Source organism: Martes martes (assembly GCF_963455335.1).
Source record: "Martes martes genome assembly, chromosome: 13".
Classification (NCBI taxonomy): Eukaryota; Metazoa; Chordata; class Mammalia; order Carnivora; family Mustelidae; genus Martes; species Martes martes.
The window spans coordinates 60,398,150-60,425,670 of NC_137901.1; the positions used below are offsets into that span (position 1 = coordinate 60,398,150).

Consider the following 27,521-nt stretch of genomic DNA (forward strand, 5'->3'; position numbering starts at 1 on the left):
GTTTTCTATTTCTGCACAAATGTCATTGGCATTTTAATAAGGATTGCACTGAATCTGTAGATCATGTTGGGCTGTGTAAACATTTTAATGATATTAAGTCTTCTAATCTGTGAACACAGGATGTATTTCCCTTTACTTAATTCTTCTTTAATTTTTTTCAGCAATGTTTTGTAGTTTTTAGTGAGCAAGTCTTTCACTTCCTCGGTTAATTCCTAACTATTTTATCCTTTTTGACACGATTATAAATGGAATTGCTTTTGTAATTTCCTTTTCAGATTTATTGTCTGTGTACAGAAATACAACTGATTTTTGTGTGATTTTATATTTTGCTACTTTACTGAATTCATTTATTCTAATAGTTTTTTTGGGGGATCTTTTAGGGTTTCCTTACACATAAGATCATAACATCTGTAAAGAGATAATTTTACTTCTTTTTTTCCACTCTGGCTGCCCATTATTTCTTTTTCTTGACAAATTGCTCTCACTAGGATTTCCAGTACTATGCTGAACAGAAGTGATGAAAGCAGGGATCCTTGCCTTGTTTCTGTTTCTTAGAGGAAATTCTTTCAGTCTTTCACCACTGGGTATGATGTTTGAGGTGGGCTTTTCATATGTGGCTTTTATTATGTTGAGGTAGTTTCCTTCTATTGTGAAGTTCCTCCTAGTTTGTGAAGTTTTTTTTATTATGAAAGGGTGTTCAATTTTGTCAAATGCTTTTTCAGCATCAATTGAAATGATCTGTGGTTATTTTTCTTCACTCTGTTCATGTGGCATATCACACTAATTAATTTTTATATGTTGGACCATCCTTGTAGTCAGGAATAAATCCTACTTGGTCAGGGTATATAATCCTTTTAATACATTGCTGAATTCTGTTTGCTAGTATTTTGTTCAAGATCTTTTTAAAAACCAGTATTTGTAAAGGGCATTGGTTTGTAGTTTTCTGTCCTTGTAGTGCTTTTGTTTGGCTTTAGCATCAGGGCAATGCTGTTCTCATAAAATGGGTTAGGAAGTACTCCCTCCTCTTTATTTTCTGGGAAATGTTTGAGAAAGATTGATAGTAGTTTTTTTTTTTTTAATGTTTGGAAGAATTCACCAGTGAGGCATGAGAGGCCTTTTCTTTGTAGGGGTTTATGCTTACTAATTCAATATTCTTACTAGTTATTGGTCTAGTCAGATTTTCTCTTTCTTTCTGATTTAGTCTTGCTAGGCATGGCATTTCTAGCAATTTGTCCATTTTATCAAGGCTATCCAATTTGATGGTAACTGTTCAGGATACATTCTCTTTTTATTTCTATAGAATCAGCAGTAATTATCCCCCCTTCATTTTTGATTTTAGTAATTTGAGTCTTTTTTTTTCCCTTAGTCTACCTAGCTAAGGGTTTGTCAATTATGTTGATATTTCTGAAGGACCAATTTTTGGTTTCACTGATCTTTTTCCATTGTTTCTCTATTCTCTATATTTTATCTCTACCTTAGTCTTTATTATTTCCTTTCTTCTGCTAGCTTTGTGTTTAGTTTGTTCTTCTTTTTCCAGTTCCTTACGTTGTAAAGTTAGATTTTTGGTTTGTTCGTTCATTCATTCCTTCCCTTCTTCTTAAAACCAGAACATTCATTGTGCAACTAATCATTGAAATTTCTTGTTTTTAATGTAAGTGTTTACAGCAGTAAATTTCACCTTAGCACTGTTTCCACTGTGCCCCATAGTTTTGGTATGTTGTGTTTTCATTTTCATTCATTTCTAAATACTTTCTAATCTCTCTGGTGATTTCTTCTTTGATCCACTGATTTTTAAAAAGTGTGTTAATTTCCACAATTCTGTGAATTTTTCAGTTTTCCTTTTGTTACTGATTTCTAACTTTGTCCCACTGTGGCCAGAGAAGATACTTTGTATGATACCCGTCCTTTAAAATCCATTGAGGGGGCACCTGGGTGACTCAGTCATTAAGCATCTGCCTTCGGCTCAGGTAATGATCCCAGGGTCCTGGAATCGAGCCCTGCATTGGGCTCTCTGCTCAGCAGGAAGTCTGTTTCTCCCTCTCTCTCTCCCACTGCTTGTGTTCCCTCTCTTGCTGTGTCTCTTTCTGTCAAATAAATAGATAAAATCTTAAAAAAATCTAATGAGACTGAACTTATAGTTTAACATATGGCCTATCCTCGAAAATGAGCCATGTGCCCTGGAGAAGAATGTATATTCTGTTGTTGGGGAGAGTGTTCTGTATGTGTTTGTCAGATCTAGTTGGTTTATCATGGTGTTCAGGTCCTCTATTTCCTTATCCTCTGTCTGGTTTTTCTCTCCATTATTGTGAGAGGGGTACTGAAGTCCCTGACTATTATTGCAGAACTGTCTATTTCTCCTTCATTTCTGTCAGTTTTTGCTTTATATATGTATTTTGACAGTCTGTCAATAGGTGCATAAATGTTAATAATTATTCTATCTTCTTACTGTATTGAACCTTTTATTAATACAGTGTCCTTCTCTGTCTGTTTTAACTTTTTTTTTAATTTAAAGTCTATTTTGTCTGATGTCAGTATAATTTTCCCAGCTTTCTTTTGGTTACTATTTGCATGGAATATCTTTCCATTCTTTCACTTTCAATCTCTGTGTTTTTTTGAATCTCAAGGGAGTCTTTTCTAGCCAGTATATAGCTGGAGCATGTGTTTTCATCCGTTCTGCCAATCTCCAGCTTTTGATTACAGAGTTCAATTCACTTACATTTACAGTAATTACTGATCAGGAGGGACTTTTGTCACTGTGCTATTTGTTTCCCATACGCCTTAGAGCTTTTGTCCCTCTTTTCCTTCATTCTTGTCTTTCACGTTAAATTGATTTTTTTTTAATAGTGAAATGTTTAAATTGCTTTCCCATTTTCCTTTTGTGTATATTCTGTAACTATTTTCTTGGTGGTTACCATGGAGACTACATTTAACATCCTAAAATTATAACACTCTGATTTGGATTCCTAGCAGCTTAATTTCAATAATACACAAAAACTCTGCTCTTCTAAAGCTCTGTATCCTTTTTGGATGTAACAAAATTACATTTTTATACACTGTCTTCCCCAAAATTTAGACTAATAATTCTTTCAAGTACTTTAGTCTCTCAAATTATGTAGCAAACAAAAAGTACAGTTACAAACCATTGTTCCAATACTATTAGCTTTTATAATTGCCCATGTATTTTACTGAGATCTTTTATTTCTCCTATGGCTTTGAATTATTGGCTAGTGTCCTTCCATTTCCCCTGGAGGACTTCTGAGCATTTTCCACTGGGAAGCATCTAGTGGTTATGAACTCCCTCAGCTTTTGTTTATCTGGGAATGTCTTCATTTCTCCCTCACTTCGAACAATGGCTTTGCTGGATATAAGACTCTTGGTTGACTTTTTTCTTTAAGCACTCTGAATATACAGATCTCCCCACTCTCTGAAAGTAGAGCATTCCTGTGAAACCTTTTGTAAGCTGAAAGTGTATAAACTAAAAAAACAACTGAAGCATTTTATAAAAGTGAAAAATCTTCTTTGGATTTCTTTCAGTTAGCTAAAACAGATATTAATGTTGGTCCTTCATCAAAAGTAAAGTGGTATAAAGCAAACTTTCAGAGAGTGGGGTGGAAAGCTGTACTGGCCCACTATCTTCTGGTCACCAAAGTTTCTGATGAGAAATATACTGAAAATCTTAGAGAATCTCTTGTATGTAGTGACTCATTTCTCTCTTGTCACTCTGTCTTTGGCTTTTGAAAGTTTGATTACAGTATGTCTTGGTGTGGGTCTCTTTCATTTTAGCTGGGCTGCCTGAATGTTTATATTCATGTAATTCCTCAAATTTGGGGAGTCTCAGCCATTATTTCTGCAATTATTCCTTCTGCCCCTTTCTCTCTCTCATCTCCTTTGGGGACTCCCCTAGTGCATATCTTGGTCCACTTGACAGTGTCCCACAAGTCTCTCAGTCTCTGTTTGCTTTTCTTCAGTCTTTTTTCTTTCTGTTCCTCAGACTTGACACCACCCTTTGTCCTATCTCCAAGTTTGCTGATTCTTTCTTCTGCCTGTTCAAATCTGCCATTGAATCTTCTAGTGAACTTTTCATTTAAGTTACTGGAATTTTTGGTCCAGAATTTGTTTGTTTGTTTGTTTCACTTTAGGTTTTCCAGCTCTTTATTTATCTTTCCATTTTTGCTCACATATTGTATTCTTGGCCTTCTCCATATCTTCTTTCAGTTTTTTGAGCAGTTTAAAGCAGTTTTTTAAAAGTCTTTGGTATATCCCCTTCTTTTTCTGGGACAGTTTCTGGTGATTTCTTTCTTTACTCTGAATGGGCCCTACCTTCCTGTTTCTCTGTATGACTTGTGATTTTTTTGTTGTTGTTGTTGAATACTGGACATTTGAATCTAATAATGTGGTAACTCTGGAAATCAGATTCTGTCCCTTTTCCAGGGTCTGCTGCTTTTTGTTAAGGTTTTTGTTTATTGTTTTCTTAATTGCTATAGGCTATCTCTGTGCTGACGATCAGCCTGAGATGTAAGCTTAAGATCTTGTCAGGTCTTTTATGAGCCATTTCTTGGGCATGTACTGTCACTTTATAATTCTCTGTATACGTAGTTTTGGAATATCTTAGTTTAATGTCTGGCTCCCCAAAGGGAAAAAGCTAAGAATGAAGGAGGTGGGTAAGGAGGCTAGCCCTTTAGGTCCCCTGGAAGTCACTTTATCATGCAGGGAGCTTGTGACAAAGCAACAATAATTACTGCCTCTTTGTCTACACCTTTGGATTCCGATGTAGCACAGGACAGATTCCCAATATTTGGAGGACAGGGTCCTTTTTGCCCACCTTAGCTCCTGGAAGATATGTGCAAGGTGTTTCAGGAACAGTACACTGTTACCTGCCATGTGGCTGGCGTGGGGCATGAGTAGCTCCCATTGTGCTAAGAGTTAAAAGTGAATGAAATTAACCACAATTTTCCACCTAAATCTTCCTCTGGAAGTTGCAAGACTTCAACAAACTCAGAGTTCCAAAGGACTTAACATCAGACAAATTCTGCCAGTACAACTGTTGTCCTGGTGTTCCTTATTCCACCATCTTCCCAGAATCCTCTCCCTTAATGTTATAATTTCTTAAATCTTTTATAAAGATTTTATACACAAAAAGATTATTAAAAACATTTAGAAATGTGGTGCCTGGATGGCTCATTTGGTTGGGTATCCAACTCTTGATTTCAGATAGGTTGTGATCTTGGGGTCATGGGATCAAGCCCTGCATCAGGCTCCACACTTGGTGCAGAGTCTGCTTAAGATTCCTTCCCTCTGCCCCTTCTCCCGCTCATGCTCTCTCTCCCTCTCTCTCTCAATCTCTCTAACAAATAAATTAATTAATATATTTTTAAAAAGCATCTAGAAATCACTTAACTTTGGATTCTGTGTTCAGAACCTATGAAGAGTTATAAAGGCATTTTTACTATCCATTCATGTATGTGGGTATGGATATGTGTATATGTGTGTGGGCCTGGGAATGATAACAAGTGTGATTATTTAGGGCTCCCAGCTTAAATTCAGATAAGACTTATTCCCTACAACTATTATCTGTAAACCTGAAGGTGAATGATCTGTTATAAGAACCTGAGGCCCAGTTATCAGTTCAGCCCTACCTTATCATGTCACTTTAGGAATATAACAATATTTCTGCTCCTGATTAGGGAAAATTCGAAGGTTATTTTTCTACGCTAAATGATCACAAAGCACTTTGGGACTCCCTATTCTCGGTCCAGTGTGTTTTTGAAGGTATCTGACGCTAGCTCTTTGTACCACAAATACTCACTCTTCCTCGTGGACACAGCCTCTACTAAGGGATCTTCAAGGAAGGAGGGAGATACACTGCTGCTGCTGGTTGACTTGTGTAGAGTTTCCTCCTGAGAAAGGTGGGGACAGAGAAATAGACTCCTAAGACATTAGTGTTTTCATGCTAATAAATTTTACTACTACAGATTTATTTAAGTGTGAGGCACTAAATTATGTCAAAGGTTCAAGGCAACTAGAAGACATAGAAGGTATCTAAAATTAGACAAGCCTGGGTTTGTGTTCTGGATTTGTCCCTCATTAGAGTGATGTGACACAACAAGTTTCTCATCTTTCATCATTTGGTGTTTAATACCATCTTTACACTGTATTATTGGATCAGATGAGAAAATATGCTCAAAAATGCTTAACACATTACCAGGCACATAGTAAATGGTGGTTAATATCATTATTAGAGAAATATTTAACACATTTTTAAAAGTAATAGATTGGTAAACTGCATGAAGGTAGATGCTATGGGCCTCATTCATCGTTGTCAGCAACAAACCTACTGTTAGTAAGTGATGAATAAATATTAATATTTGTTGAATAGATTAAAATAAACATTTCATAAAATATTGTATGAATCTAGAAAAATGTCTACATTATGCAAAATAAATTTTAAATTTCTATTACCAATCAGATGAGACCGTAATTTGTTTCAGATTACACCAAGATGAAGTACAATATTTACTCAAGAAAAATTTATTATCTACCATGTGATTGAGGATATACATGAACCACATGAAAATGTATGTCCATAATATCTACAGAAAATTGCTAAATATTTTTAAAAGTGGAAGAAAGAAAATTATTATAAGATATTCGCCTATGACTATGTGAGAGAAATCATGAAAATTCTCTCTGACCTACTTATTTAAGGCGACTTTGAGAACTAACTTAGCCATTCACAAAAAATGGCCTTACCTAAAACTTACTGCTAAAAGCACTGGTTTCACGCAAGCTACCATACAAAGGATCTGGTCAAAGGACAGGAGATGAAAAAAGGCTGAAAACCACACAGTTCCAACAAAGAAGGTCTGAACAGTGACCTCCCCACTCCTGGTACATACCATGTAGAATAAATCAAGCAATGTAACCAAAGCCCCAACTCTGAACATGGTGTAGAGGTCACACAAATCTCCAGAAGAGTTAGTGCACAACTAGAACACCCTCCTTCTGCCTATGGAAGGCCAAAAGGAAATAAAAGCCAAGAGTATCTCTTAGGAAAAGAAAAAGGAGCCATACACAGTAGTCCCAAAAAATTATGAGGTGGGTGCCACCTTGATTTTAACAGCAGAAACCACCACACACCACCTCACATACCTCAGCCCACCTTCCCCAGAAACATTTGTAAAGCCCAATTTTATAGAATTCTGAGCATGTCTACATGTTCCACACCATTCCTCTTTACTGTTCTGACTTGCTCCCACTGTGAACAACGAAGAGCCCATCCTGGGGCAGCCAGGTGAGTGCAAGTTAGTTAGTAAGAGACGGAGACGTGGTGAGGACACTGCCACGGTGCAAGGCCTTTGGGATTTGCTCCCAGAAGCAGTTGGGGGTCCTCTGCCCCTGCATGCCCACCACAGGCAGCTGCACCCCACGTCTCACTACTTGAAAACTAGTCTTCGTTAGGCTCAGTTCCTGCCCAGGGGAATCACAAAGACACTCAGCAGGTACCAGGGGACTTGGGAGGTCAGATCTCCTCAGAGAGAAGTCAGTGGGTGTGGACTCTTACTCTGCTTGCCCTGTCACGTCTATTCCCTCAACTACACACTTTCGGCCTGGCTGGGGGATCCTGATGGTCTCTGATCTCTCAAATGACTGCCAGGCCTGCTCCCTGAAACTTGCTTGTTTGTATTGTCTGATCCAGTTACTAGTCTCTGACACTCACTAAACTAGGCCTTTTCTAGTTCTACATCCTGACCAGTGACTCTTAACCAGGTCCTTGTTGGAACAAGATCACTTCCGGAACTCCTACTGCTCCTTCACTGCTGCTTTGCTCCAAGGGTGGTACTGAAGGCTGCCAGACCAGAATCGTCTCAGAAACCAGTCTGGGTGATTAAAGAATAATTCCTTAATTCTAACTTGGATGAATATGGAGTGGATGGAGCCAGCAACCACGACAACAAACAGAAGCCGGGAGGCTGGCTGTGTGTGTTTGTTGTGTCTGGCAGGCCCTGAGGGAAGAGGGAGGCAAGGATGTAATTTCATTTTACACAGTGGAGATACACAATACTGATGCTGTAGACAAAGGGCTGGAGAGAGACTTGGGAAGCACCAGCACCCTGAGAGTTTCTGGAAAACAGACAGGACGTGCGAGATCTTCCTCCAAAGGGCAGCAGGGGAAAGATGAAATCTGGAGAAGCCTAGCAGAGTTTTCTTTTGCAGACACGTCCATTGGTATTACTATTACCGAAAGAACAAGCTTCACTATGGGTAGGTGTGTGTGTGGGAGAGAGAAGAATCCATGGAAAAATATTTGTCTTTTTCCTTCCCCAAAACAAAGGGAAACATCCTAAGGATAATACGTTTGCATTTTTTTAACTTATTTTTAGTACCACCATAATCTAAGACCATACAAGTATTTCTGAACATATTCGATCAACTATGACCACTGTACTGGTCCTTCCTGAAAAACAGTAAGTAACCCACTGTTTCATTTCCAGCTAACCAAGTGAATTTCAATCCCAACTTTATTGATTGAAAGATGGGAAGAGATTAAGCAATAACCAAGGCCACATGGCTAGTAAACGAGGTCAGAGAGGGCTTGCACTCTGAACATGGAGTCAAGAGGTGTGAACCAGGCGGTCAAGGGACTCACCTCGGAGTCAGAGCTGTCCAGCTCAGCCAGGGTTGGGGCTTTGAGGAGTTTCTTCCGCTGCAAAGGCATGTGCTGTGCCGCACTCAACCCATTTTCTTTCGTTTGTGATGTTAAACCTCCATTCACCATCGATGATTCCACAGCGTTCTTTGGAGATTCAGGGATAGTTACATCTGGTAAAAGAAAGGCAAAAGCTTACCTTTTCTCAAGCTAAGAAAGGTAATCAGTAGACCAAATGCACATTCCCAAGTACCTGCACTTGGGAGCACAAACCACACAAGCCAGGTGACATGGCATTTCCATGTCACACAAATACAACACAGAGGCTTGATATAATAATGCCTAGGTATATAAAACATTTTTGTTAGATATTAACTGTCAGGTTAAAGAGAACATTTACATGAATACTAATAGATTCACATTTATACACTAGAATTTAGAGCTGGAAGGAATCTAGATAACTGACTATAACTTCTTAATCTTGCAGAGACCCAGAGAGGCTAGTTTTACTTTATAGTCTCCAAAGAGCTAGTGATGGATGGACCAAAGTGGTGGCATACACAAAGCCATAGCAGGCATATGGCTTTAAGATTTGAGAATGGTCTAATTTAAAAATCAAAATCGTGAATAATCTATAGTTATATAAACATGAACACAAAGAATCTGGGATACGTTTGCTCTGATAAAGCTGATTTAGATGATCCAGAACTCAGATTTGGATGCGAAGGAAATACAACAGATCAAAGAAATGTGGCAGCAGAGTACAGAGTATGCAGAGCACAGAGCCCAGAGTACGCAATGTATGAGTACAGAGCATGGGGTCTATAGAGTATGTCATACAGCACAGAGTATAGAGAGTATAGTGCACAAGGTATACAGAGCACACAGGACAGACTACAGATATACAGGATATAGCATACAGTACAGAGTATAGGACAGAGTATATATATATATATATATATATATATATTTTTTTTTTAGGATTTTATTTATTTGACAGACAGAGATCACAAGTAGGCAGAGAGGGAGGCAGAGAGAGAGGAGGAAGCAGGCTCCCCGCTGAGCAGAGAGCCCGATGTGGGGCTCGATCCCAGGACCCTGAGATCATGACCCGAGCCGAAGGCAGAGGCTTAACCCACTGAGCCACCCAGGCGCCCCAGGACAGAGTATATTTTTTGTAAGTGAAGGAATTTATTTTGAATATGCATATTATTCATTCAATTTAATTTTTCATAGTGCATAGCTATGTATGGAAGTATACAGGGAGAAATAAACATTAGAAATACCTAAGGATGGAAGTATATAGGCAAAGAAGACACTCAATACATACTTGTGAACAGGCTTAGAAGCATCACAGGATAGCATCCATTAGGAAAGAATGACAGCCACGCAAAAAATCTATCCAAACTACGGCAGGCCAATGCAATCAGTACAAGTTATAGCTTCTTGTACAGGACAAAAGTATCCATGTTCTTTGGATTGAAAACATAATATAAATAAATATGGCTTGGTTTTTACGTCCAAGCTACAAATCATCTATAGAAGTAACAAGTGCGGATGCTGCATATGACAAGAAAACATTAAAGGCCATAGTATATAATCTAGAGTATGTAGTACAGAGGGGAGTATAGAGAATACAGTAGTACAGGGAGTACACAGAGCACAGTGTATACTGTATAGAACACAGACTAGAGACTAGAGCACAGAGTATAGAGTACAGATCACAGAACACACAGTGTGTGTATAGTAAGCGGTATACAGTATACATAGCATGCAGTATAGAGCGAGCACAGAGTACAGGGCATAGAGTATACAGAGCAGGGCACAGAGTATACAGAGCAGTGTACAGACTACATATAGAGTACAGAGTACAGAATATATAGTACAGAATACCGACTAGAGAGTACAAAGCATAGAGTACAGAATACAGAAGAAGAATATTGAGTACATAGTACAGGGAACAGGTTATAGAGTTTACAGCACACAGCACAGAATAGAAAGTATGGAGTATATAGAGTACAGAGTATACCTTACTATAATGTAAGATGCAGATGATTTGGGTTCAAAGTCTAGCTCTGCTGCTACCTGTCTGACCATGAGCAAATTGCCTAACCTCTTGTTTCATCATCTGTAAAATGGGCCTAACAACAGACATGGGCTCCTTTTGAAGATGAAATGAACAAGTGCATATAAAATACTTACTCAATACCGTGTGTACTAAAGGCAACACACAGTAAACGTTGGCAATTACGGACACTGATTTTTACCTCCATTTGTAAGTAAATCGAGGCTCAGGGAGACTCAGCCAGTCACCCAGCTAGTGTGTGGTGCAGCTGATACTTGATTCCTTGTTAGTATTGATTCTAAAGGCCACCTTTTTGCCCTTATACCCTGTACTCACTCTTTCAATACAAGTGGAACCAATTTTCTTCAGTATTTCAAATGATGTGTCAAACACAAAGTTTAAAACTAACAAATTAGAGCATTTAAAAGCGAAAAAAATAAAAGTTAATAAAAAAAGCAGTCACTGCATAATTTAATTTACAGACCAACAACACGAAACTGATCTTTGCACATGGAACAGTCTGTGAAACTCCTGCGGTTGAAGGTAAAGGGTACACTAAGCATGAAAGTGAAATAAGACAGGAGGGAGGGAGGGAAAGCACTGTAACTGCAGTTACTGTAAAATACAGCAGTTTCCCTCCCAACATACAATTTTTATATGCTTGCAGTGTAAGCGGTGGATTTCCAGGAAACATTCAGTGAATAAGCATGTTCTAGTATAGCCTTACTTGACATTATTAAAATAACCACATAAATTATTATAAATGATATGCATCTAGTTTAATATTTATACTTTTTGCTATTTTTAGAGATCAAGAAGGTCAGAGCACATGCCCTTGTGAATGAGAAGAGAGGGTCTGAGTAAGCAAGGGAGGGAGGAAAAGAAGAAAAGGAAGACAGGCAGATCTGTCAATCATTTATTTAACACAGAAATTTTCATAAAAAATTTGACAAGACATGTGTTACTTTTCTTATTACCCTTCCAGATGTTAAGCAGCTATAACAAAAACATAACTGGGGGAGAGGCTGTGCTGAGAGGGACTAAAGGGCAAAAGCAGCAAGTTTTTACACAAATTTAAAGGTTAAAAGCTTTAAATAAATCTTTCTTGGGGGGTGTAGAGAGCAGTAGGCTGCCACACTTCACAGAATAATTGAGAAGTTCTCCAGAAAGCAAAGAAGGAAAAGATTAGGCTAACTGATTAATTCCGATTCAAGAAAAAAGGTAGTGTTCAAATACAGTATTGAAGCATATTTTAAAAGATCTTCTTCTATAGTTTATCTTATTTTATACACTTCCTATAGAGTTGCTCATGTTGTTGTAGGTGTTAGGCTTTCAAGAGAAAGCATACAGTTAAAACACACACATCTTTGTCTCCTCTTAGCTGCCCAGATTCCAATCCAGTTGCCCACACTGCAGGTACCAGAAGAAGGGAAACCGTCAGCTTTCCGAGGTGGGTCTCACGTTTCCATTCCTCCAAGAGCTTCCCTATGGCTGAGACCACTAGTAGTGCATGGAGGGACACTAAAAGTTTTAATGGTTATATATTTAATGCTTCAGAAAAAATCATATCAGATGTGTGGCTTTATGGATGTTTTTCCTTAAGAAAAATTTTAAATAAAAGGTCATTGATAGTATATTAAAATAATTTAAATAATGTTGGAGGTACTTAAAACCTGGCAAAAATCTGACCTGAAGTTTAGGGAATACTGCTGAGTGACTATGGCTGTCATGAGTTCATTTCATTCTCAATGCAGGAGATTTGAGAAATGACCCAATAGCTCTTTACTTGTCCAAACACTACTATGAAGTTGATAATTTTATTTGAGCTCATTGACTGAAACTGAACTCTTTGGCTGAAATAATAACCTTGTACTGAATTCAAAGCTTTGAGATAAATGGAGTTGATAAAAAAAATGATGTAACAGGTTTCAGGATGATCTCCACATTTAAGACTAAATACTGTGTGTGATTTTACCTCATACTATATATTTGTAAAAGACTCAGTGGAACATATCTTTAAGAGAAATTTTTAAGTAGTTTGATTACTAATAACTTTCTGTTCCAATGAAGAAATCCTTATTATTACTTCAGTGTATCAAGTGAGAAAACCAAGGATTTGACTAAGACTTTATACTTCTATATAAGATGGAATGTCTTGAGAAAAAACTGGTGATATTTATAAATAAGCAAAAACATTTAAGATGCTAGATACGGCTTCAGAAGTCACATACCTCAGGTTCAATCTAAAATGCATAACCATGATATTAAATACTTTTTGTAATATCTTTATATATGTTAGATTCACCCAACTGCTGCCTTACTTGGTTGGAGGAAATATGACTGTGATAGAGATTACATATTTATTATTTGCATTGCAAAAATAAATTACACTTACCTTAAAGTTGAATGGATTGTTAAGATTTTCCACTAGGCATTAATGTTTCTAAGACATACTTAAGCAGCAGAATATACTTCATTATGTCTTATTCTATATTTAAGTTCAGAGGCATTATCTATACTACACATTTAAATACTTGCTTCTTAGTGTGTTAATTTCCCAACTTTGAGAAGAACTGTATTCCAATCTTTGCATTTAGGTTAAAAGAATGGATCAATATTTTCCATTTATTATCTGGGATATTTTAATTGATTAGTAAAAATGCAACAATGAAAACATAAAAATAGCTAGCACAAGAAATTGAGAATGAAGCATGTGGAAATCATGAAGTGCACTGAAAGTAGCAAACGAAAAGCAGTTGAAAGCCAATACAATTTTTTGCTACTCTTCTACATCATGGAGGTTAGGAGCTTTCCTCCCAAATCAGAAGCCACCATATAACTTATAAGAACACAAAATACACTTATGTATAAAGTGTGTTGCAGGCATGCAAACTGTCCATATCAGCCACCTGCGCTTAATTTATGTTAGACAATAGTCAATGTGTTTAGATAGCCAGCCACTTCCCTTGTAGTCCAACTGATGGAAACATCTCCAGAAAAAGACATAGTCTCTAAAATATACACTGCCAACTTTCGGAGATTATCAGTAACAAATATGTACCAAAACATTTCTGAGTTTATTTTCCAGAACATTTTGGTAAGGTTTTTCTTTTTCTTTTTTTACAACATTTACTCTGCAAATGGTTGTAAAATAAAAATTTTCAAATGGATAAAGAAAATAGAAAAAGCTCTTCAGTGGTCAGTCAAAAGTAGTAAGTGAAGATAGTAAAATATTTATCTGAGTTTTTAAAAAGCACAAGTGCCAGTGATATCTGAGACCTACAAATATAAACAGAAATTTAAAAACAGTTGGGAACTAGTTAGCAATTAGAAGGTGCTCAGTAAATTTTCATATACAGAATAGGATACAAGAACTATTTGGCTCTTTAAATACGAATTTGTATGTAAGCTATGTCAAAAATTCCAGGGCATATGAAAGAAAACTGGAAGAAAATATTAGTGTCAACATTTTGTCTCATTTTACATTCAAAACAACAACTTCCAGGGGCACCTGGGTGGCTCAGTTGGAGTCTGCCTTCGGCTCAGATCATGATCCTAGCGTCCTGGGATCGAGCCCCATATAGAGCCCCACATCTGGCTCCCTGCTCAGCCAGAAGCCTGCTTCTACCTCTACCTCTGCCCCGCCCCTACTCATGCTTGCACTCTCTCTCAAATAAATAAAATCTTTAAAAAAACCCCCAAAACCCAGCTTCCAAAATGAAAAATTCTAACTTGCAAAGTATTTTATTTGGATTAAGTTGGCTTTGAAAATTCACTCATATATAAAAGCTCCATTTAAAAAGGGACTGATATTAGAGATCAAATTTAGTCATTAATGGTTATATTTCACTATTAATCGCTGTCCATTTAATAGCAGGGATCTAAACTTGTACTGCAAACCCAGAACACACTAATTATACAGTTGATCCTTGAACAAGGCCAGGCAGGAGTTAGGGGTACAGACTTCCACCCCAGTCAAAAATCTGCAAATAACTTTTGACTCTGCAAAAACTTAACTACTAATTAAGCCTACTGTTGACTGGAAACTCTACTGATATATAAACATTCAACTGATACATATTTTGTATGTTCTATGTATCATACATGTGTGTATTCTGTAATCTTACAGTAAAGCTAGAGAAAAAAATTTTTAGAGAAAAGAAAATATTAAGAAACTCATAAGGAAGAGAAAATGCATTCACAGTCCTCTAGGCACATTTACTGAAAAAAATCTGTGTACAGGCAGGTCAGGCCAGGCTGGAGGCAGCAGTGGGCCTGGTACCATGATGTATGTGATATTTTGCAGCCTGGGGACCTTGGCAGAGTCAGCTGCCTGGTGGGCAGGCAGCCACAATGGCCTGGGGATGCAGTACAGCTGCCCCATTGGCCTGCAAGGGCGGCCACCCATGAGTGGGAGGGGTGGAATCCATGCTTGGTAGGGGTGGCCCCAGGCCTGCAGTAGCCTGCACAGCCCCTGAGCTCTGTGCATGGAGGACTAGGCAGCAGGGGTGATGGGCATGTGAGCTCCCTGTGCAGCACCATCCTGCTCTTTGGGACATGCCTTGTTTCAGCTCAGCATCCTATCCACCAGCCCTGGGTGTAGACCACCCTGTCGGCAATAGGGGGCAACCTGCAGTGCTGTTCAGTCTTGGGTCCCTGGGAGCTGCTGACAACTTCAACAGGCCTCCCTGGGCCGTCATGGGTCCTCGGAGGGCAGCAGGTTAGTTGCCTTCCATTTGGTCCGAAGAAGACTGGGGTGGACAGTTATAAATAAATGTGTAGCTTTTGCCGTCAACTCTTAAATAAAAAAAATTCCTGTAAGTGGACTTGAGCAGTTCAAATCCATGTTGTTCAGGGTCAACTGTATTTTACAACCAAAGCCATCAGAACATATCTGTATTTTTATACCCTCAAATAGCGCTCAGAAGCATGCACGACCAGGCTCTATCCAGAGGGAGCGCTGGGACACCAAAGACAGCTCCTGCCTACCAACTGAGGAGCGGTGATCCTCAGAAGCAGCTGACAGCTTTGACTCTAATTACTTAAATATCTGAACATTTAAGAGATTAAGTGTCAAAACTTTGTTTCTTGAAATTTGTTTCTATTCTCTTAAGGCAAATCTCTGTTTTAGATTTTGACATCACTGCTTTAGAAGAGTGTGGGTGAGGGAGTGCCTGGGTGGCTCAGTCGGTTAAACATCTGGCTTCAGCTCAGGTCATGATCCCAACGTCCGAGTCCTGCACTGGGCTCCCTGCTCAGCCGGGAGTTTGCTTCTCCCTCTGCCCCATTCCCTGCTAGTGATTTCTCTCTCTCTCAAATAAATAAATAAAATCTTAAAAAAAAAAAAAGGGAAGAAGAAGAAGAGTGTGTGTGAGAAACAGTGATGGTAAGGATGGGCAGTCAGATTCCATAACCACAGGGATGGCATAATGATTCTTCTATAAACCCTCCTAGGCAACAAATTCATTATTGTTTAAAATTTTTTAAGCACATAGTTTTCAAATAAGCAGAATGTTTTATCTTACTGACCACAGCTTAGAAGAAGCCTTTCAATTTTCTTCTTTGACATGTTTGGACAAGCAGATGAATGAAATGTTTTCACAGAAACCACAAAACCCACGTCAGGTGTGAAAGAGCTTTTTTTTTGTTTGTTTGTTTTACCTGACAAGTCAAAACTGTAAGACATGCTAAGTGGCCGCATTGCTGAAAAAAGAAAACAAACAATAAAAAGAAAATAATTCAGCTATTAGGAATATACAGGGAGGACAAAAAAGGGAGGAGGATTCAAGAAGACCTGTAATGGCACATTTCAGACTTTAAGGCAGAAGGTAGCGAATAAAAATTGGGAACACAACAAAACCATGAGTCTTAGTTTCAATTATATCACTAAGACTTGAAATGGAGTAACAATAAAAGAAAAAAAATAACAACTTTCTAAAGAACATGTTAAGAATGACAGCATGATACAGATACAAAACATTTTAAAGAAACATAGTATAGGATTTTGGCTTAAATATAACATGATTTTAGGGTACAAAATTTTTTAAATTTAAGAATAAATGTGTTCTTAAGTCATTTATTTCAGGATGAAAATCTGACCAAAATCTCTGCCCAAGGTGAAATACTTGATAAAAAATCTCCTTTTGGAACTAGCTTCACAATGCATCACTATACTGCCAGTTGCAACCTAGCAGCTGCAAAGAGGCCCCAGGAGCCAGAATGTCCAAGTTTGAATCTCAGCTCTGCCACTTACTAGCAGTGTGATTCTGGGAAAGTTACCTAACCTCTCTGTGCTTCAGTTACTTAATCTGTAATATGGGAAGAATGGTATTTATCTCATGAGATTGTTAATGAAGATTAAATGACCCTACCAAAAAAAGGTGCTTGCACATAGCAAACACTGCTTCACACATAGTAGAAGTTCAATAAATATGATATCTTAAAAACAAACTTATTTATTTCCTATTGAAATAATTAGTCTTAAAATTTTTATTACATATGCTTAAAACCACTGAATTGTATACTTTATATGGGTGAATTTTATGGTAGATAAATTATGCCCCAATAAAGGTATTTTTGAAAAAGCTTACTACAAAGATTTGATTAATTTGGGTATTCATGACAGTGAAGTTAACAATTTTCGCTGCAGCCCAAAATTCTTTTTTTTTCTTTTTTTTTAATGAGGAAAATTTTAATACATTTTCGAAAAACACAAAAGTAGACTTGAACAAAAGAAAAGACATATCCTGTTATAGGATAAGATTAGCCAAATTCATAAACTTTGGATGGCAATTCTCCAACTTCATTTTATAAATGCAAATGTGATCCCAATTTTATTATTAATTAATTTTATTAACATATGATATATTATTTGCCCCAGGGCAGCCCAAAAGTTTTACCAGTACCATCTATTCTATGACCTGGGCTGAGGGAGGACAGGCACCTTTACGATCAGATGATGACAGAACCTCAGATACAGTGGGGATGGAAGTATAGGCATAATGAACAGAATGTCTCCCCCATTCATGTCTTCCAGGTAGACTGCCCGTACAGTTCTAACACCTAAATTTAATAGACTGTAAGTACTCTTAATATGTTTTTTTGGCAGATTTTTTAAAGAAATAATTTATACTTAAAATCCAAAATCTCAACACACTATTAAAAAAAAAATGATGTGAAGGTAAAGCATTGGGTTAGATCCCAACTACAACTAGGCAAGATGTTGGAATCATAGGTAGCTGTTTTTAAAAGCACTTATGTCAAGAAAGGAGATGTGTGTCTTAAAGGGGGCAAATAAAGCAATTATTTGTTGACAATCATTGTTTGATGACCAAGAAATAATATTTTAAGTATTTCATTCTAGTAAGCAAATTAGGATGAAACCTTTAAATAAGCATCTTACTGTTTTCGTTATCTCACAGAAAAGTAGTTAGGAATTTTATACTGATGAGACTAATCCTCCACTCACCACTTAAAAAAACCCTACATTTCTTGTAGAAACACTTTTCTAGACATGTCTTCTCAGGTAAGGGACATAAAAGCAAACACAAGCTAATGGGACTACATCAAAATAAAAAGCTTTTGCACAGTGAAGGAAACCATCAACAAAACTAAAACGCAAACTACTGAATGGGAGAAGGTATTTGCAAATGATATAACGGGTAAGGGGTTAATACCCAAAATATATAAAAAAACTTAAGTAACTCAACACCAAAACCCCCAAATAATACAATTAAAAATGGGCAGAGTTTATGAATAGACATTTCTCCAAAGAAGACATCCAGATGGCCAACAGACACATGAAAAGATGCTTACCATCACTCATTATCAGGGAATTGCAAATCAAACCCACAATGAGATATCACTTCACACCTGTCAGAATGGCTAAAATAAAAATATAAGAAACAACAAGTGTTGGCAAGGATGTGGTGAAAAAGGAACCAGTGGGAATGTAAACTGTTGGTGGTGGGAATGTAAACTGTTGCAGCTACTATAGAAAACTGTATGCAGGTTCCTTTAAAAATTAAAAATAGAATTACCATATGATCCAGTAATTCTACTACTGACTATTTATCCAAAGAAAATGAAAACATTAATTTGAAAACATATATGCTCCTCTATGTTTACTGCAGCATTATTTAAAATTGCCAAGAAATGGAAGCAGCCCAAGTGTCCATCAACTGATGAATGGATAAAGAAGATGTGGAATGGATAAAGAAATAAAGAAGATGTGTGTGTTTGTGTATATACAGCCACACAATAGAATATTGTTCAGCCATAAAAAAGAATGAAACCTTACCATTTGCAACAACATGGATGGATTTAAAGGATATGATGTTAAGTGAAATATGTCGGTAAGAGAAAGACAAATACCGTATTTGGAATTTAAGAAACTAAACAAATGAACAAAGGAAAAAGAGACAAAGAAAAAAGATCCTGGTGGTTATCAGAGGGCAGGCGGGTGCGGGGATGGGTGAAATAGGTGAAGGGGACAAAGAGTACATTTAACCTAATGAGCACTGAGAAATGTATAAAACTGCTGAATCATTATATGTATACCTGAAACTAATATAACGTGTAGGTTAACTCTACTTGAATTTAAAAAACCTACCTATTTAAAAAATTCTGCATTTCTGTAAAAGGCATCCGAATCAGGAAAGAAGTCAAACTCTCACTTATCACAGATGACATGATACTCTATGTGGAAAACCCAAAAGACTCCACCCCAAAATTGCTAGAACTCATACAGGAATTCAGCAAAGTCACAGGATATAAAAGAAATGCACAGACATCAGTTGCATTCCTATACACTAACAACGAGAGAGAAGAAAGAAAAATAAAGGATCGCATTTACAATTGCACCAAAACCCATAAGATACCTAGGAATAAATGCTCATGGATTGGAAGAACAAATATTGTTAAAATGTCTATTCTGCCTATAGCAATCTATACCTTCAATGCAATCCCTATCAACTTTTTTCACAGAACTGAAACAAATAATCCTAAAATTTGTATGGAGCCAGAAAAGACCCTGAAGAGCCAATGGAAAGTTGAAAAAGAAAAACAAAGCTGGTGGTATCACAATCCTGGACTTTAAGCTCTATTACAAAGCTGTGATCACCAAGACAGCATGGTACTGGCACAAAAGCAGACACATAAATCAGTGGAACAGAATACAGAACTCAGAAATGGACACTCAACTCTATGGTCAACTCATCTTCAACAAAGCAGGAAAGAATGTCCAATGGAAAAGAGACAGTCTCTTCAACAAATGGTGTTGGGAAAACTGGCCAGCCACATGCAGAAGAATGAAACTGGGCCATTTTCTTACACCACATACAAAAATAGACTAAAAATGAACGAAAGAGTTAAATGTGAGACAGGAATCCATCAAAATCCTTGAGAAGAACACAGGCAGCAACCTCTGTGACCTCAGCCTGCAACTTCTTGCTAGACATGTCTCCAAAGACAAGGGAAACAAAGGCAAAAATGAACTACTGGGCCTTCATCAAGAGAAAAAGCTTTTGTACAGCAAAAGAAATAGTGGACAAAAACAAAAGATGACCAATGGAATGGGAGAAGATATTTGCCAATGTGTAATCAGATAAAGGGCTAGTATCCAAAACCTATAAAGAACTTACCAATCTCAACACCCAAAGAACAAATAGTCCAATCAGGCAGGGTGCCTAGGTGCCTCAGTTGGTTAAGCGCCTGCCTTCGGTTTGGGTCATGATCTCAGTGTCCCGCCTTGGGCTCCCTGCTCAGAGAGGAGTCTGCTTCTCCCTCTCCCTCTCCCCCTACCCCCTGCTCATCTCTCTCTATCAAATAGATAAAATCTTTTTTAAAAATCCAATCAGGAAATGGGCAGAAGACATGACAGACATTTCTCCAAAGAGGACATACAAATCAAATGGCCAACAGACACATGAAAAAGTGCTCAACATCGGCATCTGGGAAATACAAATCAAAACCACAATGAGATATCACTCCACACCAGTCAGAATGGCTAAAATTAACAAGTCAGGAAACGATAGAGGTTGGCAAGGATGTGGAGAAAGGGGAACCCTCCTACACTATTGGTGGGAATGCAAGCTGGTGCAGCCACTCTGGAAAACAGTATAGAGGTTCCTCAAAAAGTTGAAAACAGAGCTACCCTATGACCCAGCAATTGGACTACTAGGTATTTATCCCAAAGATACAAATGTAGTGATCTGAAGGGGGCACCTACACCCCAATGTTTATAGCAGAAATGCCTACAATAGCCAAACTATGGAAAGAGCCAGATGTCCATTGACAGATGAGGGGATAAAGATGTGAGACACACACACACATAATGGAATACTACTCCACCATTAAAAAAAAAAAAAAAGGAATCTTGCCTTTGCAACAATGTGGACAGAAATAGACAGTATTATGCTGAATGAAATAAGTCAATCAGAGAAAGACAATTATCATATCTCACTCATATGAGGAACTTAAGAAACAAAACAGAGGACCATAGAGGAAGGGAGGGAAAAAATAAAACAAGACGAAATCAGAGAGGGAGACAACCATAAGAGACTCTTAATTATAGGAAACAAACAGGGTTGCGGGAGGGGAGGGGGTTGGAGGGATGGAGTACCCAGGTGATGAACATTAAGGAGAGCATGTGATATAATGAGAGTGGGCGTTATATAAGATGGATGAATCACTGAACTCAACCTCTGAAACTAATAAAACACTATATGTTAACAAAAAAAATTCATAGCAGAAACTTGAAGTTCATTAATCAAGATATTCTAGATGCAGAAATTATGTATTTCAAATAGAAAAGGTTTTCAAAATTTAACTAATATTCACTAAAGAGGAGAAATAAGTGTTCTACCTCAAAATGCTGACTTTACAAAAGTGCTATAAATTTACTTTTTAATGTTTTTCTAAAGAAAAATCTAAACATTTATTAATTATAATTGTTTCTAATTATTTTTAAGACTTCTATGAAGGAATATTACAATTAACCCTTGTAGAAGTAAATATCCAGTTTCTTCTGTCCCTAATCTGATTGATCTGATCATAGTATTTATACATGCATTAGTGTGAGGTTTTCAAATAAACATCTGTGAATCATAAAAAAGGCCTGCATTTCTGAATTCAAATACTATTGACTCTAGATTTTCCTAATTATATATAGCAAATAAAAGATAACATATTCTCAAAGCACTTGCCACCCTTCTCTAATATCTTCTCATTCTGTTCTTCTCTGATATATGAATCGACTGACTACTGCATAAGAAAGGGATGCTCTTATTTCTTGGAAGATGAGGTTTGGATCTTTTCCAAGCTCTATGTGCCACAAAGAGGAGAGAAATCAAGCATAACAGGAATTAAGAAGTTTATGGAAAAGATGTTTTTTAAAGGTACAATTTATATTTAAAACCCCAAATCTCAATTCAGTATAAGACGTTAGGAAAAAAAATGATTGGACATGAACAGAGACTGATACACAAGAACAGCATTTTCAGACTTGACAGGGAAAAAAATGCAGAGTCTGCCAAACAAGAGGGAAATAAAACACAATTTAGCCATATATCAGGATACCCTATTTAATGAAATGGGAAGATGTTCACATCGCAAACAATGTTAAGTGAAAAGAACAGAATACTGTGCATACAGTTCTCGTCTTGGTTTCATACTGCACAAGTAGATTCACAGTGGATGCTTCTGGCTGTTGAAATTATGGGTAACATTTCTTCTTTAAACATTGACACTGACACATTTCCACAATTTCTATAGTGGGATTCTGCTCACAATTAATTACATTATACTTAGGAAAACTTCTCCTCAAGTTCATTCTGCCAACCTCATCCTAGTCAAATTCCCCAAAGTGAAACTCTATAGTAAGAACCAATGTAGGTCTGCAGAAATCAACCCAAATCCCTTACTTTCCAGTAAGATTCAAGATCAGTTTGGATGCAGAATTACAGAAGTAAGACTCTCACAGAATGAACAATCATTTTCTGTAACAGCTCAATTCTGATTATTGTGAAACACCATTTATAAGGTTAAAATAAAAAATAAAATAATAAGATATGCTCGCATCATAAATTTGATATTTAATTATTTTTAAAAAAATTTATTTGAGCGTGACAGAGAGAGACAGACAGAGCATGCCAGCATGCAAATGAGGGAAGGGGCAGAGGGGCAGAATATCCAAGCAGACTCCCATGCTGAGCTCCGAGCCTGACATGGGGTTCCATCCTAGAAGCCATGAGATTGGGACCAAGAGTTGGTCACTTAACCGACTGAGCACCCAGGCACCTCTGATACTTAATTATTCTCTAGTGGGTTTCCTGTTATTTAGCATCTAGTTTGTTTAAAATGGAACAGAAGAAAATGTATGTGACAAAGGCTTGCAATGACCCTTTCAAGCAATAAGGGTGTCCCCTTGACACTTATAGGGACTGCCAGTCTATTCCTCAGATGGCCTCACTAATGCCTTCTGATTGGCTGCTGTTAATGGTCTTGCAGCATGAACATGCATGACAATCTGGCGTCATTCTTCTGCAAGCATTTGCGGGCGGGCCTTATGCCTTGTTTATCTCTGCACCCCAGGAGATGACACGGTTGTTTAATACAAAGTAAAAGTTCAAAAACTATTGGAAAAGTGAAGGAACTATAAGTTAAATATCATCCACATTGTATAAGAACATTATGCCTAGCTTGTTCTTTTCTCTATTCTCCCATCCAAGTACTAACCAGGCCTGACGCTGCTTAGCATCCAAGAACAGATGAGATCGGGCACGTTCAGGTTGGTATGGCAGTAAACTCCTTTCTCTACTCTGTGGGTACTTCCACTGAAGCAGACATTCTTTCAGCCTAATCACTCTGTACTGTAAATCACGAAGCTTATTTTTCTCACGGTAATATATTTATTTTGCCTCATGGTTTTGTTGAAATCTTTTCTTTTACCCCCATTGTTTCCTCTCAAGGTATACCAAATTTAAAAAATCCAGTCTTAAGCTAGCATCCCATAATACCACTTCCTTATTTTTCCACAGTGGTTCTTACTCTTTGAGGCTTTGTACTCTTTAGGAAACCAAGGAAAGCTATGGACCCTCTCTCCAGAAAAATGCACATACATACAGTTTGTGAAATAGGCATACATTTTTTATATTTCTGGGGATTCACAGATTCTCATCAGGCCCATTCGAGGACTCTCAGGAGAAGAACTCTTGCCGCACATGGATTCTATGTTTTAGATCACTATTATACAAATGTTTATACGGATTTGTCACTTAGCATGCTTTAAACATTATTTTTTGGAGATAACGCTTGCTGCCATAAAAATTAGACAGGGATAAACTGATACAACCGTTACTCACTCAGTAGATTTGTAACTGGAAGGTACATTAAATTACTTCAGGACCCACGGAATCACTTCTAAACAATGAACAGGACAGATGTGGGCCCTGCTGGCAAGAAGGTCTCAAGGTAAAAGAAGGGCTGAGAGTTTAACAAAAGGATACCAACATGACATTACTGAAGAGCGCGAGGCTGGAAGCAGGGACAGCGGTCAAAGCTGATGTGATAAACTAGACAAGAGAAGACAACAGACTGGTTTAGGATAGTGTTGGGCTAAGAAAGGGGGAAAACTAACATGAGCCAGAATCAGAAACATCAACAGGGATGGCTGTAGATAGGAGTCAGAGATGATGCGGAGGTTCTGCCTTGAGTACACTAAGATGGGGAAACAGGAGAAGATGGTTTGGGAGAAAACAGATGGGTTCCCTGTCCTGCTGTAGGCCCTAGCTCAGTCAGATGGATGAATGGGTGTGAGCTCAGCAAGATCGGTGCACAGATGAGAGCTTTATTAGCCAGAACAAAAACTATGGAAAAGGGTCTAGTTGCTCAGAGAGAGGTGAGCCCAGAATAGAAATCTGAAGGACCAAGCAGAGTCTAAAAGGGCAGGAAAGAGATCAGTGGAGAAAACAAGGAGAGTGTGGTTCCTCTACTGTTCAGATGTCACTATCATCTATCTTCCTAAAGGAAGTTTCTCTGAATTCTTTGGGCATCTTTAATCTTATAAATAGGTGGAGAATTGTATAAACAAAAATGTTTACAAACATTTTATAATATGTTCTTTCTATAAATCAAAATCAATATGTGTTTATAGTACACATTAAAAACATTAAATAAATATAAAGGAAGCTTGGGAATAAGTTAGATGGTTATCAGATAACAATCGATGCTTTCACCACATAATACTGTATCTTTAAAACCATAATTAAAACAACAGAAACGTGAAGTAAAACTATTATATCATATTTCTAAAACATAATAGCTTTGTATACATATTAAAATTTATGAGGTATTTTGACCACAATTCTATTTAATTCTTACACAGAAGCCATAATTAAAGTACAGAAGAATTTTTATCTCCCTTCTGCCAATCAAGAAATCAACACTCAGAGAGGTAAAGGGGCTCTCCCAAAACCACAGTCTAGAGAATGGCAGAGCAATTCCTACTAGGCCATGACGCTCTCATGTAGTTCAATATCATATGGGAAAAGAATTTCCTACTCTCTTGAGCTTCAAGTATAAGCTTCCAGTAAGTGTGTGTGTGTGTGTGTGTGTGTGTGTGAGAGGAGCAAACACTGCTCTTAAACACTGCACCATTATGCCACTACTTTTCGCTGGGCTAGCTGGATAGAGACACTGCTCCAAGTGGCCGAGGCTAGACCAGCAGTGCAGTAAGCATCAGACTCACCTAATCTGCTGCGTCTAATCTCCTCTGGTGAGACGGGCCGCAGCTTTCTTTCTGCTTTGATTTCTTCTAAGATTCTTTCATGGAGGCTCCGTGGCCGTGGTGGAGTGGGTTTCAGTTTTCTGGCTGAGACCTTAGTGGGGAAAAAAAGTCATGGCTATAGACTTCAGTAGTTGTCCTTAAATAATTCTTACTGAAGTCCATTCCTATAGTACAGTACTATGAAATTGTATTTCATTGATTGCAACACTGTTTGATAAAAGACTAAGCAATAGGGAGATTACTGGATTTCATAGTAACTTAGTCATATGCGCTCAACCAATTGTAAGGAGTCAGTTTCACTGAAGTTATAATTATGTTCACAATAGGCTACCAGGATAGGCAATCAACTGGAATGTAACCTATACTTATTACTATTACTGTTTTTAAAAGTAACAGTTTTGAGTAAATCATCACAACCCTCTTAGATTGCTATTGTTATCTTCTTTCTATAGTTGAAGAAATAAAGGCTCAGAGAGGCTGATTAATTTACTCAGGGACATGTGGCTACTAAACTGCACCATAAGTCAGGTTGTTTTGAGTTAAAACATCCTAAGACAGCCTTGTATTGAATAATTTCAAGTATTTTTTCTGTGACTGAAGAATATAACTTACAGTTAGACTTCATCATTCTGAGAATAAAAGATTGGTGTAGAAACTACCTCGAGAGCTGAGTTCCAGAGACCACGTCCTAGAGGAGAGCACATTGCTACAAGACCTCCAACCAAGGGGAACACTCAGATCACATACCGGATTTAAAGGGGGTCTTGATCTGATGAAGTCCAGGATGATTTCATGAGCACTTTTTTTTAACCGAGGGGGAATATCACCATTGACCTGAAAGGAGACAAAAAGTGTAAGATTCATATGACTATAGGATTATCATTATAAGTTTCTGGCTACAGCTGTTACCCACTGGAAGTGTACTTTGGCTCTACCAAAGATGTGTTCTGAATCAATAAAATGGAGAATAAATAGCTGAGTGATCCAGAGCAAAAACAACCATGTAGAGCTGAAGAAAATACAAGTTCATAAAGTGAATCATTAGTTCTACCACTTGGGGGAAATATATATTAGATGCATCCTTTCCTACAAAAAGTTTCTAAAATTATGAATATGAATGGAATAAATAATATTACACTTATTATTTTATAACTTATAAAGCCTTTTACTTCTTACTTTCATCCTTGTACAAAACCTAGGAAGGACTGGTGACACGAGTCACATATTGTAGATAAAACTCAGGCTCATGTCAAGGAGGGTATCTGCCTCATTCACAAAATTAGTAAGTTCAAGAGTTTTGGTAGAGCCCTCATCTGTCTCTGACTCCTGCTGTAACGTACTCTCTTTTTATAGCAATGTGTTAGAAATTTTTACAAGCAATTTAAGAAAACTTCAGAAATCCACAAAAATTGACAATCTAAACTCACATTTTACCACCCCGGAAGGGACAGTTGTGACCATTTTGTCCCATTTATTTCCCAGTCTTAATATGAAAAAAATAGAACCTGCTAGGTATTTTCTGTCATGCTCCTCATGAAAGATGGATGAAAAAAAATGTTAACAAGTTAATAAATTTTTAAAAATGACAAATACCTAATACTTCTTAAAATCCAGAAATTAGCATATTATTTTTATTAATGCACTGCTTGAAAAATCTCCTTTCCCCCTCTACTTTGGAGACCTACTCTTTGATTACCCCATCATATTCTAATAACTTTATATTAATTTTGTTGGAGAGAAGAAAAAGATAGTTTGGTTATTCCTCTTGCATTGACAGTTGACTTAATTTTGATAAGTTAGAAATGTTTATGCTTCACAACTTATTACTGGAAATGTCATTTAAATTTTAGAATTATTGTAAAATTCAGTAAAGTCTTTTTCAAGTTTTTCTTAAAGACTTATTTATTTATTTGAGAGAGAGAGAGAGAGAGAGTAAGAGCATGGTGGGTGGGGGCAGAGAGAGAAGCAGACCCCCTAACTGAGCAAGGAACCTCATGCAGAGCTTGATCCTAGAACCCTGTGAT

The 27,521-nt window shown here is 37.4% G+C and overlaps 1 protein-coding gene across 2 annotated transcripts in view; it reads right to left on the reverse strand.

Moving 5' to 3' along the window:
- Positions 1–27,521, reverse strand: part of SPIRE1 (spire type actin nucleation factor 1) — a 190,585-nt gene that overhangs the window by 16,759 nt on the left and 146,305 nt on the right. For both annotated transcript variants that reach the window (XM_080820942.1, XM_080820941.1), the window contains exons 7-10: positions 26,245–26,331; positions 25,459–25,588; positions 8,648–8,820; positions 5,807–5,897 (exon numbers count right to left, since the gene is read on the reverse strand). In XM_080820942.1, coding sequence (XP_080677068.1) covers positions 5,807–5,897; positions 8,648–8,820; positions 25,459–25,588; positions 26,245–26,331 — 481 coding nt within the window. The remainder of the gene's footprint in view (positions 1–5,806; positions 5,898–8,647; positions 8,821–25,458; positions 25,589–26,244; positions 26,332–27,521) is intronic.